This window comes from Pteropus alecto, unplaced genomic scaffold, assembly GCF_000325575.1.
Source record: "Pteropus alecto unplaced genomic scaffold, ASM32557v1 scaffold30, whole genome shotgun sequence".
NCBI classification, from domain to species: Eukaryota; Metazoa; Chordata; class Mammalia; order Chiroptera; family Pteropodidae; genus Pteropus; species Pteropus alecto.
Window position 1 is genome coordinate 3,158,705 of NW_006429782.1, and position 15,762 is coordinate 3,174,466.

At 52.3% G+C, this 15,762-nt stretch overlaps 1 protein-coding gene across 1 annotated transcript in view; it reads right to left on the reverse strand.

Annotated features, from left to right (window-relative positions):
* Positions 1–13,462: 13,462 nt before the first annotated feature.
* The window catches only part of PTPRS (protein tyrosine phosphatase, receptor type S), a 59,843-nt gene continuing 57,543 nt past the window's right edge, over positions 13,463–15,762 (reverse strand). The window contains 3 exon segments of the mRNA XM_025043172.1: positions 13,463–14,022; positions 14,601–14,736; positions 14,868–15,022. Coding sequence (XP_024898940.1) covers positions 13,954–14,022; positions 14,601–14,736; positions 14,868–15,022 — 360 coding nt within the window. The 3' untranslated portion in view covers positions 13,463–13,953.

Here is a 15,762-nt window from a genome sequence, read left to right on the forward strand (position 1 = left end):
CCACCAACTCAGACAGAGCCACAGATGGTGTCACCTGTGTACGAGCCAGATTATCATGAAAATAAATACATGGGAGAATATATTTGCAAGCGACATATCTGATAAAGGACTGTTATCCGAAATACACAAAGAACTCTTAAAATCAACAACGAGCTCACGTCACACCCAACGGCGAAAAGCTGTCAATCAACGGAATGACACGATGGCATAAAACACGGGAAAAACCTTTGCAAATGACACCTCTGATGAGGGGTCGCTATTCAGAATATATAAGGAACTCACACAACCTAACACCAAAAGAGCCAAACAATCCGATTGACAATTGGGCAGAGGACCTGAACAGACATTTCTCCAAAGAGGACACACCGACGGCCACAGACACACGGGAAGATGCCTGACTGATTGCTGGGATGATGCAAATCAAACCCACAGCGAGCTCTCACCTCCCCCTTGCCTGTTATCAAAAGGACAAGAGATGTCGAACCCTTGAGAGCAGACAGAGCGCAGAACGGTGGATGCCGGGGCCTGGCGGGGCGGGGGAGGCGGGGGCGAAACGGAAGGTTCCGGAGCAAAGGTACGAACTTTCAGCTACGCAGGATGAATCGGTTCAAGAAATCTGATGTGCGGCTCCCCTGGTAAATTCGGTTAATGACACCGTATCGTATACTTGAAATCTGCCGAGAGTAATTCTCACATCTTCTTACCACACACACGAAAAGGTAGCTGTGAGGGGTCAATCGGCGTGACTGTGGCGATCGCTCCGCGGTGCAACGTGTATCAGAACATCACACCGTTCCCCTTAGATATATGCAATTCTTAGGGGTCAAGTAGATCTCAGTAAAACTGTGGGGCAGAGACAGTAAAACAAACAGCCCAGGACCTAGAAACCAAGAAAGTACACAGGTGGCAAAGGAGCATATTAAAGGGGCTTCCACAGCAGAGGCACATTAAAGCCACAGTGAGCCACCACTGCACACCTGGTGGACCGGCCCAAGCCGGGAACCCCGACAACACCGAACGCTGGCGAGGCTGTGGAGCACCGGAACGCTCCCCCGTTGCTGGTGGGAATGCAGACTGGCGCGGCCACTTTGGAGGACAGTTGGGCGGTTTCTTCGAAAACTAAGCGTACTCTTCCCGTGCGATGCAGAACCCGCGCTCCCTGGGATTTACCCGACGGAGTGAAAAGCTTAAGTACGCACGAAAACCTGCACTTAAAGGTTTATGGCCGCTTTCCTCACAATTGCACAGACCTGGAAGCAACCCAGATGTGCCTCAGGAGGTGATGGACACAGAAACGGTGGGACCCAGACAACGGAATGCTATTCGGTGCTAAAAAGGAGTGAGCTATCCAGTCGTGAAAAGACACGAGGGAAACTGGAACGTGTGTTATTAAGTGAAAGAAGCCCATCTGGAAAGGCTGCAAGCTGCACGATTCCAGCTCCGTGACATTCTGGAAAAGGCGAACTACGGGGACAGCAAAAGGACCGATCGGTGGCTGTCAGGGCTTCCAGGAGGGAGGCACGGAGGGTGTTTAGGGTGGCGAAACTACTCTGCATGATGCTGTACTAGTGACACGTGTCATTACACATCCGTCCAAACCCGTAGGATGCAGGACACCAAGAGCGAACCCTGACGTCCACGACGGACCCTGGGTGACGATGACGTGTCCCTGTCGGGTCATCGCAGATGCACTCGGAGGGGGTGCCGACAGCGCGTGGAGGGGCCGGGGACGCGTGTGAAATCTATTCCTCCCGCTCAGCTTCGCTGTGAGCCTAAAACTGCTCTAAAAAACCAAAATTTACTTAAAAATATGTAATGGAAACAATCACGTTAGCAGAGATTTTCCTGCCTGGGGGCTTGAGCCCCAGACCCGATGTCCTTTGAAAAACTAGGAGGCCAGCGGACCCAGCAGTCCACTCCGGGTGTCGCCAGGGGCCGGCGCTTCCCCGTTGTCACGAACTGTTCCGTCGCTTATGGAACACGTGGTCCATACCTGTCCTAGTCTTTGTACAAGAATGTTCGCAGCAGCTTCGACCCTAAACTGGAAGCAGCCCAAACGCTCACCAACCGAAGAACGGATAATCCTGCCGCAGAATGGGATTGGGGGTGGGGGTGGGGGTGGGGAGGGAGCACAACACAGGAATGACACGCAACACACGCCTGACTCTCCTTGTCGGATGTGGAGCACACGCTGCGTGGCCTCGTTTCTGTGACGCTCAGGAAGAGGCAGGGCTGGTTCTTGGTGACAGAAATCAGAACCGTGGTTGTCCCTGGGGCTGGGGAGCGGGGGGGCGTGGGCTGCTGGACCGGAATAGTGGAGACCGGGGGGCTGATGAACAGCAGACATTCACGTCCCACGGTTATGGAGGCCGGCGGTCCAAGATCGAGGTTCTTGCAGATCTGGCGTTGGGTGAGCGCCCCTCCCTGGTCCACGGCTGGCACCTTCTCGCTGTGTCCTCACGTGGCAGAAGGTGCAGGGAGCTCTCAGGGGTCTCTGTCATGAGGACACTCCTCTCATTCATGGGGGCTCCCAGATCACCCCCAAAGGCCTCAGACCACCGCACGTGGTGCGGGATTTTGACATGTGGTTGGCTCTCAAGCAGCACGGGTCCGCCCACGCACAGATTTCTTTTCAGTGAATATTCTAGATGTGTTTTCCCAGCCTCGTGATTTTCTTAATCACGTTTCTTTTCTCTAGCTGACGTTATTGTAAATACAGTATATGACACACGCAACATACAAACTGTGTGTTCCTTGGCTGTTTATCGTATAGGCAAGGCTTCCGGTCCACAGCAGGCTATTAGTAAAGTTTTTGAGGAGTCGAGAATTATTTGTGAGTTTTCGATTGTGCGGGGGGTCGGTGCCCCAAACCCCGGTATTGTCCAAGGGTCAACTGTATACATTTTGGGGAGACGCATGCACAGCATAGCAGGCTGGAAATGTTCAAATACCTCAATCTGGTGAGTGGAGCAGATGTAAAAAGTCGTCTAGCTGTACACTCCACGTTTGGATTTTGACGGCATGTAAATTACAGCTCAATTTTTAAAAGGGGAGGGGAGGATGGCAGGGACTGGGGGTCGTTAAATAGCACACAGCTGTCTTGTTGCCTGGACCCGCGCAGAAGAATTTAGAGAGACGTAGAACAGAACGTCGCCATTGGCGACTTGGTGGTGCGCTGTTCCCTGTGCTGCCTGAAACCCGCTGACTTCCCATTGATCCCATTTGTCTCAAGTACTTTGGGTCCCACACGTGGGACCCCCACGTGTCTGCTCGGGCAGACTGGGGGGCTTCAACAGGAGATGTTCGCCACCATCCCGGAGGCTGGCGTCCGGGGTCGCCGTGTGGGTGGGGTAGTTTTCTCCTGGGCTTGCAGAGCCTGTCTCTCCCTGTGTCCCCACATGTCCCCACATGGCCACCCCTCTGTGAGAGTCTGTGTCCCGATCGGATTGGATCGGGGCCCCGCCCGTGACCCCATTTGAACGTGACGAACTCTGTGAAAACCCCGTCGCCAAATGCAGTCACATCCTGAGGTCCTGGGGTTAAGATTTCATCATATAAATTTGGCGGCGGGACATAGTTCAGCCCCTAAGACCTGGTTTAACTCAGTGTAGAACTAGAAGGTAAATTCAGCTGCCTGGGCAGGGGCAGCCTCCGAGTGGGAGGGAACTCGTGCTGGCGGGCCCCTTATCCACGGGTTCAGTTTCCACGGTCGACGGGGTCGGAAAATATTGAATGGAAAATTCCAGAAATAGACAATTCGGTCGGTTTTAACTTGCACACCATTCTGAGTCCCTCGATGAAATTGGCTCCGTCCCTCCTGGGACACGAATCACCTCTGCCCAGTGTCTCCACGCGGTGATGCTTCCCGCCCCGGAGTCACCGAGCGGCCGTCAAGTGACCAGATCGACCGCCGTGGATGACGCTGCTCGTGTTCGGTCACCCTTATTCTACTGAACGATGCCACATCCACGTAACTCTTAGAAAAATGACAACACACCGTGATTTTATCGTTAGTTATTATCGTGGCTCTCTTACTGCGCCTAGTTTATAGATTAAAGTCTATCATAGGTCCGTACGTGTAGCAAAAACACAGTGCGTGTAGGATGCGGTGCTATCTGCGGTTTCAGGCACCCTCTGGAGACCTTGGGACACGTCTTTCGCAGATAAGGGGGTGACTGCCATTAGGGGACACAGTGCAGGCAGGCGGACACCCCACAGAGCTGGCTCGGGACGGCTCCTCTGACTCTGGGGATTCGTCTGATGGAGGGGCCTGCGCACTGGGCCCGAGCAGAACTGCTGGGACAACAAGATGTCAGTTGGGCCACAGCCAGCAGCACCCCGCACCCCCACCCACAGGAGCCGGTGCCCAGGTCTCTGCTGCCGGTCTGAGCTGCGTGGACACAGGACTGTCCTTTGGCGGGGAGGGCCCACCTCCATGAAAGCGAGTCGAACGCCAGGCCAGTGGCTTTGCGCCCGTCCACGATGCGCACAGATGCGGGGCCCCCTCGCCGCTATTTGCGTGAGCTGTGCCGGAGACGCCTTCACCCCTCTCCTCCCCCGCCATGAAGACGTGCGAGTCGTACCACCCTGCAGTGCCAGGCAGCCTTTGCTGACACCCTTTAATCTATGTGCCCAGGGTCCCTGAGCCCCATCCAGCAGCGTAGAACCCAGCAGAAATTTCTCTCTCTCACTCGGCAACAACCCCACAAAGGCAGGGGCCGTGTGGCTCAGTCGCTCTCAGACGCCCAGTGCTTAACAACACGCCTGCTCCATGTTGTGGACACTCAGGGGCCAGAAGGCCTGGGTTCGAATCCTGGCTCAGCGCCTTTCTGGCTGTGTGACCTTGGGCAGGTTCCGTAACCTCTCTGTACCTCAGTGTTCTCGCCTGAGAAACGAGGTCATCACAGCGGTGTGAAACGTCACAATCTCCATTCGGCAAATGGGGGCTGTTTCCTATGGCAGCGACAGGCCCCCGGGGGAGGCGGCGCCCTCATCCTTGTGGGCGCTGCTCTCGGCTGGGCTCGCCACGAGCTACATCTCTAATAGCTGATAACGGATGGGGGTGGGGCTTTGTTTCATTAATTCGTTTTTAGTCACACCATTACTGCATAAATGCTTTTTCCATCATAAAATTAAGAATGAGCGTTGCCTTGTACCTGTCACTCACCCCGGCCTCCCCTTTGCCATCTGCCTGAGCGCGGCCTCCACCCCGGCTCCAAGTCACGCGCTGGGGGCCTGATCCCGTGGGTCAGTCACTGGGACCACGTGCAGTGCGGACGACCTGTTTTCGTTCCGTGACGTCTGGCGTGTCAGCTAAGGAGCCAGGACCGCGGACCAGGGCACTGGGCTGGGGCTGCCTCACGACCTGGCAGGAGGCAGCATCCTCAGAAGATGCTTCCTACAGCGTCTCCGGGGAGCCAGGCGGGTGACCTCGCCTCGGGGATGACTTAGCACCCCCGTCCTGTGTTCTGTGGGCCCTAACGGTCACAAGACTCAGGAGAGGGAACGGGGCCCCCGGGTCTCAGTGACAGGCGCGTAAAGAACTTGCGGTTGGTTGTGTTTTGGAACGGCCGCATCTCACCGGAGCTGCGCTTCTCAGTTTAGATGGACGCCGTGCCAGCCCCCTTCCCTGTGTGCGTGTAATCACACGCCTGTCCCCGACAGAAGAGCTAGTGTCTTTTTTGGGAGGTCGATACATTTATAATCTTTTTTTTACTTTTATTGTGTTAAAATATACATAACATAAAATTTACCGTCTTAACAATTTTTAAGCGCACAGCTTAGCGGCACTAAGGACATTCTCACTGCGTGCCACCGTCCCCACCGTCCGTCCCATCACCCTTTGCGTCTTGCGAATCTGAACCCCCACACCCGCTCGACACCGACCCCCAGCCTCCCCCTCTCCCAGCCCCTGCTACCATCTTATGATCCCGTGTCCCTTTCGTTTACAATTTCTCCCTGGTTACTGCTGTCGTTAGCATTAGCTGATGACTTTAAAACAATTATTATGACTTTTTCATTTGATTCAGCGGTGGACCCACGGAGAAGCCGCACCGACGATACGGAGTAGTTCCCGCGGGCCCTCCGCCCAGCCTCTCGCGCTGGGATCGGGGAGTCCCCGTGGCAAGGGCGAGTGACCCGTGTGCAGGCCTCATTCGGAGGTGAGCGGCGTGGCCCCCTCACGCCCGTCGCTGGCCCAGAACCCGCGTCGCCTCCGGCCTGCGACAGGGCCCCTCATTCCCTGTATTTCGCGATCCTCACATACCGGAGGGTCCTGCCCCGTTATTTTGCACAAGATCCCTCAGTTTGAGTTTGTCCGATGTTTACTCACGAGGAGGTTCAGGTTGTGCATTCCGGGGCAAGAATGTCACGGAAGCGATGTGTCCTTCTCAGGCCGTTGACCTGTCTCACCTGGGGTGATGGCTGATCACGTGACCAGGTTTCTCCAACGCCACGTTACTGGTTTTCCCTTTGTAATTAAAGAGCTTACTGTGTGGAGAAACTGAGGCTATGCAAATGTCCTGCTTCCTTCATCCTTCCTTCCTTTCTTCCCCTTGGCAACCGTCGGCTCATTCTCTGCGTCTGTGGGTCTGTTTCTCTTTCGTTTATCCATTGCTTTGGCTTGTGGCTTGTGGCTTGTGGCTTGTGGCTATGATTCCACATGTAAGTGAAATCATACGGTATTTGTCTTTCTCTGCCCGACTTATCTCACTTAGCGTAACACCCTCTAGGTCCATCCACGTTGTCGCAAAAACGGCCGTTCTTTTTTCTGTGGCTGAGCAACGTTCCATCGTATGTAGGTACCGCATCCTTATGCGGTCGCCTGTGGATGGACTCAGGTCACTTCCATATCTTGGCTAGTACCAGCAATGCTGCAACGGACATAGGGTGTGTATATCTTTTTAAATCAGTTTCTGTTTTCTTTGGATACAGACCCAGGAAAGGAATGGCTGCATTATCTTTGGGTTTCTGCGGAACCTCCAGACCGTTTTCCGTATGGCGCCCCCGTTCGCAGTCCCCCCAGAGAGCACGAGGGCTCCCTTTTCTCCACGTCCTCGACAGCACATGTCGTTTGCTGATTTATTGATGACGGCCATTCAGACAGGGGTGAGGTGACATCTCATTGTGGTTTCGATTTGTATTTCTCTGATGATTGATGACATCGAGTATCTTTTCATATGTTTGTTGGCCTCTTTGGAGAAATGTCTATTCAGGCCCTCCGCTTTTTTTAATCGTTTTTTTTTTTTTTTTGGTGTTCAGTTGTACAAATTCCTTATATATTTTGGATGTGAACCGTTTCAGACGTATCGTTTGCAAATATCCTCTCTCGCTCAGTAGGTTTTCTTCTCGACTCATCGGTTTCCTTGGCTGTGCAGAGGCTTTTCGGTTTGACGTGGCCCCGAGCAGACGTATCCCAAAAGATGCCGCTGAGAGCGACGTCAGCATTCGCTGCCCGTGTGTTCTTCTAGAAGTTTTATGATTTCAGGCCTTACATTTAAGTCTTTCATCCAATTCGGGTTTATTTTCGTATGCGGTGTAAGATTGTGGCGCAATCATCTTTTTTTTTATCTTACCAACTGATTTTGCTACCATGACTATCATCCTCCTCCTCATCGTTCCCTTCCTGCCTTGCTGGCTGGCTTCCTTTCTGAAACATAGAGTTCACAGGTACTTTGTACCAGGCAATACTTGTACATATCCTAGTGATACGAAAAATGACTTAAAAAAATGCCTCTCTCCAAGCCAGAGAGTGCACTCCGGTCGTACGCAGAAAAGAACTCGGCCGACCTCGTGAGCGCGCGTGAGAGTCAGGTTCAAATGCAGAAGTGTGGGAAGACGGACCTCTCTTCTATGTGGATGACTGCATTTTTTCTGGCCCGTGAGTACACAGTCATAAAGGTCTAAATGTGAGTGTGCTGTGCACTTGACGAGAAATTGGTTCAGAGCTCTCCGTGGCGAGAAGCGTTCTTAGTTGAGCTGCATCGACTTCAGAAATAGAGCTTTTTATGGCAGCTCTGTAACTGGTCTTTTGTTTGGTTTCCTTACTACGTTCGGTACAGCCAAAGGTGGCTGGATCAGTCGTATCTTTTCCAGTAACGAAAGCTTTGTCTAGTTGACTAGTCCCCCTGACTGGTTGCAACAGAGACTTGCTGGCCTACAAAGCCTAAAATACTTTTATCTGGTTCTTTATAGAAAAAATTCACCAACTTCTAAAGTGTCAAGCTAATTTATGAAAGTTTTTTTTTAATCAAATACTTCTCCCGTTTTCCATTGATAGATTTATTATTTTATTATTCCAGATATACAAAACTGATATAATAACATAATGGACCCCATATCCTTCATATTCAACTTAAAAAGTAAAACACTACACGCTTCGTTGAAGTTACCTGTATATTCTGCTGAACGCATCCCATTTCTTCCTGCCTGGACGGAATACTCACCGTGAATTTGTTTATTGACGAGTTTTTCTAAGAGTTTTATACTTTAGCTCTTATGTTTAGGTTTTCGATCCATTTTGGGTTAACTTTTGCGTATGACGTTAGGTGGGGGTCCAATTTCGCTTTTGGACTGTGGACATCCACTTGTACAGCACGATTTGTTGAAAACACTGTTCTTTGTTCATCGAACGGTCTTGGTGTCCTTGTCAAAAATCAACGGCCATCAATGTTAAAGAAATCTCAGCTCTTTTCCACTGATCTATATGTTTGTCTTTATGCCAGTATCATAGGGTTTTGCTTACCGTCAGTTTTGAAATTGGGACGTGTGGATCCTCCAACATCAGTGATCTATCTCAGGATCGTGCCGTCTATTCTGGGCCCCTTGCAAATTCTATATGGATTTGAGGACTGGCATGGCCATTTCTGCAAGAAAGGTCATTGGGATTTTGATAGAGATTGCCTCGAATATGTAGATTGCTCTGGGTGGTGCTGCCATATAGATGAGTTTTATATATTTGCTGCTTATATGTTTATCTCTACTATAGATTTGCTTTATGCATTTTAAAGTGTTCCGTGATAGAGTTATACTACCTTTTCTTTCTGCTGCTTGTTTTGCTCAGCGTATTTGAACATATTCATGTTGGAGGGCAGAGTTCTAATTGCTTCATTTCACTACTGCATAGTGTTCCATTGCAAGACCACGTAGAAATCCTTATACGTTTTCCTGATGGTGGATATCTAAGTTGGCTCCAATTTCTTAAGTACTGCCGCTATGAATGCACCCGTACGTGTCTCCTTGAGCACATCTGCAGGGGTCTGTGTAAGGCATGTATCTCAGAGCAGACGTGTTGAGTCGAAGGTTACGTACCCTTTCTACTACTCTCGACTTGCTCTCCGAGGTAACAATTTAATCTGAGTGCATTTTCTAATATTAAACCATCCTTGCATTCCATAACTCCTTCCTAGTCTCTTAATGAGATGCTCGATTTGCATCGCTGGGATTTTCTTAGCCTTTCTGCATTTAGACACATAAGAGAAATGTGCTTTTTATCCGCCACCTCAGGTCATCCTTGTAATTTGAGTACTCTCGTGTCCCCACTATAAGCTGACATAGTTTATACATAAGATGCGGATCAGCTCTTCTTTGAAGATTTGGCAAAATGCTCCTGAAAAACCATCTGGGAATGAATTTTGTAGGGGGATAGATGCTTGACCATCATTTCAATATTTTCTAAGGTTATTCACTTTCTAATGACTCAATTTAATTTTGATTTGTTCTAGATTTTTCAATTTTCTTTTCCACATTTAATGGTTTAAAGTCGTATATACACGACATGTGCTCATCCTTTAAAAATCTCTCCTCTGTAATAGCAGTTGGTGCCCCGTCATCCCTAATGTTGTTTCTGCCTTCTGTTCTCCTGAAAAAGGTCCGATTCTTTTATGGGTGTTTCCAAAAATCTAGCTTTTCATATTATTTTGTTGTTGTTGTTGTTGTTGTTGCCAGTTTCCTAAGTGTTAATTTCAAATTTTCTTAATGTTTTCCCTTGACTCACCTTGGACTTATTTGTAGATGCTTAGTTGAAAGCTTTAACTAGTTTTAGTTACTTTCCTCGTAAATTTATATAAGGCTACACATTTCCCTCTGAGTACTTCTTTGGCTGCTTGTTTTATTTCTATTCAGTGATCTCCCTCCCCCCATAAACACGCTGGACTTTAAATTTACCTCTGAGTCCATTTTTGGTTGGGTACCACTGGTTTTTATTTGCAGCCCTCTCGTTCAGTTCTAAATGTTTTGTAATTTACATGACTTATCTTTAACTCATTATTCAATACTTTTAATCATGTGGATTCAGGACTTAGACGTCATCGTTGATTTATTTTCTTGCATCGTGGCCAGACTGTTGAGCTTTCCTTTTTGGCTTGACACGGGCTCCGCCTTCGTGACGGCTCCGTGTGTGGACAGAGCGTGCGTTCTTTATTTGCTGGGTGCAAAGTCCTGCACGCACCTCTTTGATCAAGTTGGCTATTGCGTCATTCGTCTTCTCGAGATCCGTATTCTGACGACGTGGTCTTTCTGTTTCGAGTTAGGGTGAGTCTCAGCACCACTGTGGTTCCTTCTCTCCATTCCTCCTTACGGCTGTTTTTGTTGTAGACATTTTTAAGTGATGTCGTTAGGGACAGAGTGTGTATTTAGGGTATTTGCACTTAACAGAGTACTGCGGCGCTTGGGCCCCCGACAGATCCTGGGCAATGGGTCGGGGGGCTCTGCTCTAGGCTCCATCCTTCCCAGCCTGGGGCTGTGGTGTGTGTGGCTGACACTAACCACGAGCAGGCAGAGCTCAAAGATGGCTTCAGCTCCCTCACTGTAGCCATGGGAAGGGGGCAGACCTGGGCCCATGTCCAGTTCTACCACTTACTGTCCGCATCATCTTCAGTGAGAGACCTGACCTTTTTGAGTTTATAGTCTCATCTATCCATTGGTGCATTGTCAGGATCGAATGAGATTGTGCGAGGCAACATATAATGAGTGCTCAATAAATAGGGGTGGACGTTATATCCTGTGTCAGGACCAAGGCAACCAGAGATGCTCGGAGTCTCGGTGGCCATGCCTATAGGTTGAACCAATTCCTTAGGGCTCTCCTCTTCGAGGAAGGCCCGATAAATCCCTGCCTGACACCGCTTATCCCAACCATGGCCATCTCAAGGGCGGAACCACAGAGCTGAGGGTCACACCTAGTAACCTTCCTTAAAGATCCTTTGTCCAGTTTCCAGTACGGAGAGCAAAGTATACCCTATTCAGACACTTTGGCCTCATAGGCTTGGGAGACCAGAGAAGGGAAATAAAGCATGCTTTCTTAGAAGGGCTTTTAGAATAGGGCTTAGAGGACTGAGTAGGAGTTCTCTGGGCAGACTAGCCATCTAGCCTGTTGGTGAAGTCTTGGATGATTAAGCTAGGACCAGGCTCAGTTAAGTCTGACTTCTCTCTTTTTGTCCCACGATCTGTCATTAAGAGGACCATTCTCCCTTATCGAATTCAGAAGTCAGGAGCTAAATGTTTTTAACGCAAGAGAATAACTCAACGATGCCCAATTAGAGTTAATTTCCACTCTTCTCTTTTTCTTTATTAGGATTTTTTTTATTCCTTTCCAGTTATTTTAATTGAAAGTTGGTTTGTTTTTTTAAGTTCACTTATTTTTCAAATGTCTTCTTTTCTGATCAATGTGTTGAAGGCTATGCATTTTCTCTGGGTACGCCTTTGGCTGCAGGCCACAGGTTTCACTGTATGATGGACTATTTGTTCCGTTTCAAAAACATCGTTATTTCTGTTGATTCCTTCTTTATACCCAAGCCTGACTTAGAAATGTATTTTATAATTTCCCATTGTAGGTTGACTTTACTGCAGACTCTTCCCTGGTGCCCAGATGAGGTTATCTCAGCTAACATTTGCTTCTTGGAGTTTGTACAGCTGTCCGCCTCTGGTTTTTCTGAATGCTGACTTTTTATAAATGTCCCGTGTGTGTTTGAGGATTTGGGGGTTCGGGATATAGAGTCTGATCGATCTATTTGACTAAGTTTACTGACGGTATCAGTCGCATCTTCTACTGGGTCTGAGGGTTTCTAAATGGGGTGACCCCCCTCCCCAGGCTGGGCTCCTATCCTAAGACCACTCCTTCTCGTCCCTGAAGCTTCTGCGTGACCGCGAGGGGAGGTATCTTTCATCCCGTCTCTGGCTCCTAGGCGAAGCGTAGAGAGGAAGCGGCTTGCCCTCCAAACCCCGGGGTCTGACTCTGGCTCTGAGTGCGGGTCGCCTCTGGTTAAGAATGGTGCTCCCTACGCAATGCTCCCTTCCACGGGCTCAGCCCCGCCACGGCCCCTTCTGGAGAAGGCGGCAGGGGGTGCCGTTTGGGGCTGTGGGTAAGACGGGCCAGCGGATGAACCTCAGCTCCGTTTCAAACCCACTGTGAGCTTTGATTGGTGCCTTCCCTGAGTCCCCGTTTCCGCATCTGTAAACTGAGGTGATGACACCCACAACTCAGGGAGCTGGCTCCTGGTAGATGCTCCGTGGTGGCGACAGTAATAACTATTATCACTGAGGCAGCCCCTGTAAGACCAGAACTTGGGTTCTGGGTTCGAAGTCCAGCGTGGCTCCTTGGACGCTGTGTGACCTCGGACCTGCAGCATCACCTCTCTGGGCCCCACTCCTCACTGGACAGTCACATGACAGAATGAAAACACGTCAGTTCTCCGGGCCCCTGCCAGGCCCAGGGACGAGACGGGACGGACAGGGGCATGACAAAGACGCCACCACTGGCCGGGGTCGGACGACCTTCCTTTAATACAAAGTTGATATATCTACATACACAGAGGTGGGAAAACCACCCCGCTGTTTGTTTGTATAGAGCATTTGAGAGCCACGACAGAGCCGCTCTCGTACAAAGAGGAAAAGTCACTTGCTTGGGGGTGGGAGATCCCGTCCTTTCTGCTTTTGCCCCGAAACTGCCCCCTGGTCCTGGGAGAAAGGTTCCTGAACCGAGGCGGCACAGAGCTCTGTCCCCGAAGAGGCGGAAGCTCCTGTTTTGCTCATTCATCCCCCTCGGGGGCGAGTGACGGGGGCGCAGGCTGTGGGACAGGTGGGTCACGGCCACGTCGCGCGGCAGCGCCCGCCCCGGCACATTCGAACCCGAAGCTGGTGGCCTCGAGCCCCCGACTGCCCCACCCCCAGAACGGTCCTTGATAATAAATTGAAGGAAAAAAAAAAAAAAAAAAAAAAAAAAAAAACAGAAAAAAAAAGAAAAAAAAACAGAAAAAGAAAGAAACGAAACTAGGAGCAAAAGGACGTCCTATTGTTGAGTGAAGCCCGCCTTCCGATGGCAGGAAAAAGAAAAAAGCCAGCCACGGGGACAGGTGTCGGCGCGCGTGCGGACACGGCCATCCGCGAGAACGTTCTCTGCGGTGAAAAAAACACACTGTGAACAGAACAGGGATAAGCAACGTTTTTCTTTTTACATTTGTTGACTGGCAAGTTTTTTTTTTTGTTGTTTTTCTGTTTGTTTCTTCTTTTAAAAAAGAGGAAAAAAAATACGCTATTTAAAAAAAAGGAAATGTCACTGGATTCAGTTACACCGAGTTTGGAAAGACACTTGCCCTCCCCGCACCCCCCCCCAGCGCCCCCAGGCTGCAGGGCCAGAAGGCTCTGGGGGGGAAGGGTCATGTTCGCAGCCCCGCCCTCGTCTGGTCCTGGGGAGAGCCCCGTTTGCTCGCCGTCCCCCCACCCCCCACCCTGGAACCTCTCGTTTTGGAATCGTTAGGGAATGAGGAATGTGGCAAGTATCTGAAGGCGGTGGCCGGCGCCAGGGAGGTGGCTGGGGCCGCACGGGGGGCCCGAGGGGCTGCGCTGTTCCCAGGGACCGTGCAGAAAGGTGGCCGCTGGGGGTCCTGGCCCCCCGAGGCCCACCCGGCTCGGGCGGAGGCCTCCGGGGCCGGCAGAGTCGGGCCGGGGGCGACCATGGCTTTACGTTGCATAGTGGTCGAAGCTGCCGAGGTACTCCAGGGCTGCCTGGTAGCAGAACTGGTACTCGTCCTACGGGAGGGAGGGACGGGGACTCCGTCAGTGCCCCTGCTGCTCCGATACCTCCCAGGGCTCCGGTGCCTCCCCCCCCCAGCAGCCACGCCCCTCAGCTTGTCCCTCGCATGTCTGCCTCCTCTGTCTGCAGCTCAGACACGGCTGCTCAGCTGCCCCCTCCAGAATCTATGACTCCAGCTCTGTCTGCCTGGAGACGGGGGAGTCTGAGGACGTGGCACAAGCATCCAACGCGGACGTGGACACGCGCCGCGGACGTGGACACGCTCGCAGGGAGCCCCTCCCCACTCTACGCCCCGCTTCCCCATCTGGGGAGCAGTGTAACTTTAGACTTTGTGGGCGGCGGGGCCCTGGCTGAGCTATGGACTTGCTGGGCTTGGGACTGGGATGGAGCCCTCTGTGCCCATTCCAAGGGACCCTGCTCGGCTCTGGACTTCAATCTGCTGGTGTCGAGAGCTGACTAATCCCCTTCCAGCCAAGGATGAAGACCACCTACTAATAATGAGGGGGAAACTGAGGCTCAGGAGACAGGGGAGCAAGCCCAAGCTGCCTGCCCCGACTGCTCCGCCCGGCCTCACCTCCGTCTGCACCATGGCTGGCCTCTGGGTCCGCAGCATCTTCACCGTCTGGAAGATGTCCACCACGCCTTCGTACCGCATCCGCTCCAGCACGATGCTGAGCGTGATGAAGACGCCGGTCCTGCCCACACCGGCGCTGCAGGGGGAGGCGGCACTCAGGGGCACAACGAACCAAGCCGTGCGGCCTCGGGCTGACGGCTGGCCTCCCAGGCCTCAGTCTCCCCAGCCGGAAACTGGGCGGGGCCCGGGGCGGGGGGTGCAGCTCACCTGCAGTGGACAGAGATGGGGCCGTCCTGGCCGAACTGCTCCTTGGTCTTGTGCACTTGGCCGATGAAGTCGATGAAGCCCTCCCCGGACTTTGGCACACCCTGTTCCGGCCAGTCCGTGAACTGGAACTGCCGGACGGTCCGGGACTGGCCATCCTGGAACACAGAGGAGCCCGGTCTGGCTACTGAAGTCGGTGATGGTCAGGGTCGTTTTCCGTCCCTGCCAACTTCCGATCCCGCCCTCCGTCACCAGCCGACACCGCCCCCGGCCCCGCTTCCTGCCAGCCACCCTGACGACCACTGTCCGTCACCTCTAACGGCAGCGTCTTCCGCAGAGATGCTCCGGTCTCGCAGCCAACGCTACCTTCCCCCCAACGCCTGCTGTCCCCTCCTATGACACCATCTTCTTTTAAATTAAACTTATTGGGTGGCCTTGGTTATTAAGATCACCTGAGCGTCACGGGTACAGCCCTGTAACACGCCTCCGGTACACTGCGCTGTGTTCGCCACCCGCGCCCGTCTCCTGTCAACCACACGTTTGACCCCTCCGCCCTCTTCTGCCTGCCCCGGCCCCGTCCCCTCCGGGAACCACCGCACCGCTCTCCGCGTCTATGAATTCGCTCTTTTTCGGTTGCAGCGACGCCGTCTCCTGTGGCGCTTGTCCACCCTCCACCGCCCAACGTGCTCCTCTCGCCCCACGTCCCACCCGCCGCGGCCACAGTGACACCTGACACTGCCATTCTCGGCCGTCCTCCGTCCTGCCCCATCATCCCGCCGTGCAACCCGCAGCTGCCCTCCCCGGCCCCGTTCTCCATCTCCACGGCCCTGGGCCGTGCCGCAGCCCACGCGTCACCCCACGCGTCACCCCCCGCCCTTCCCCGCTCGGCGGCGGCGCC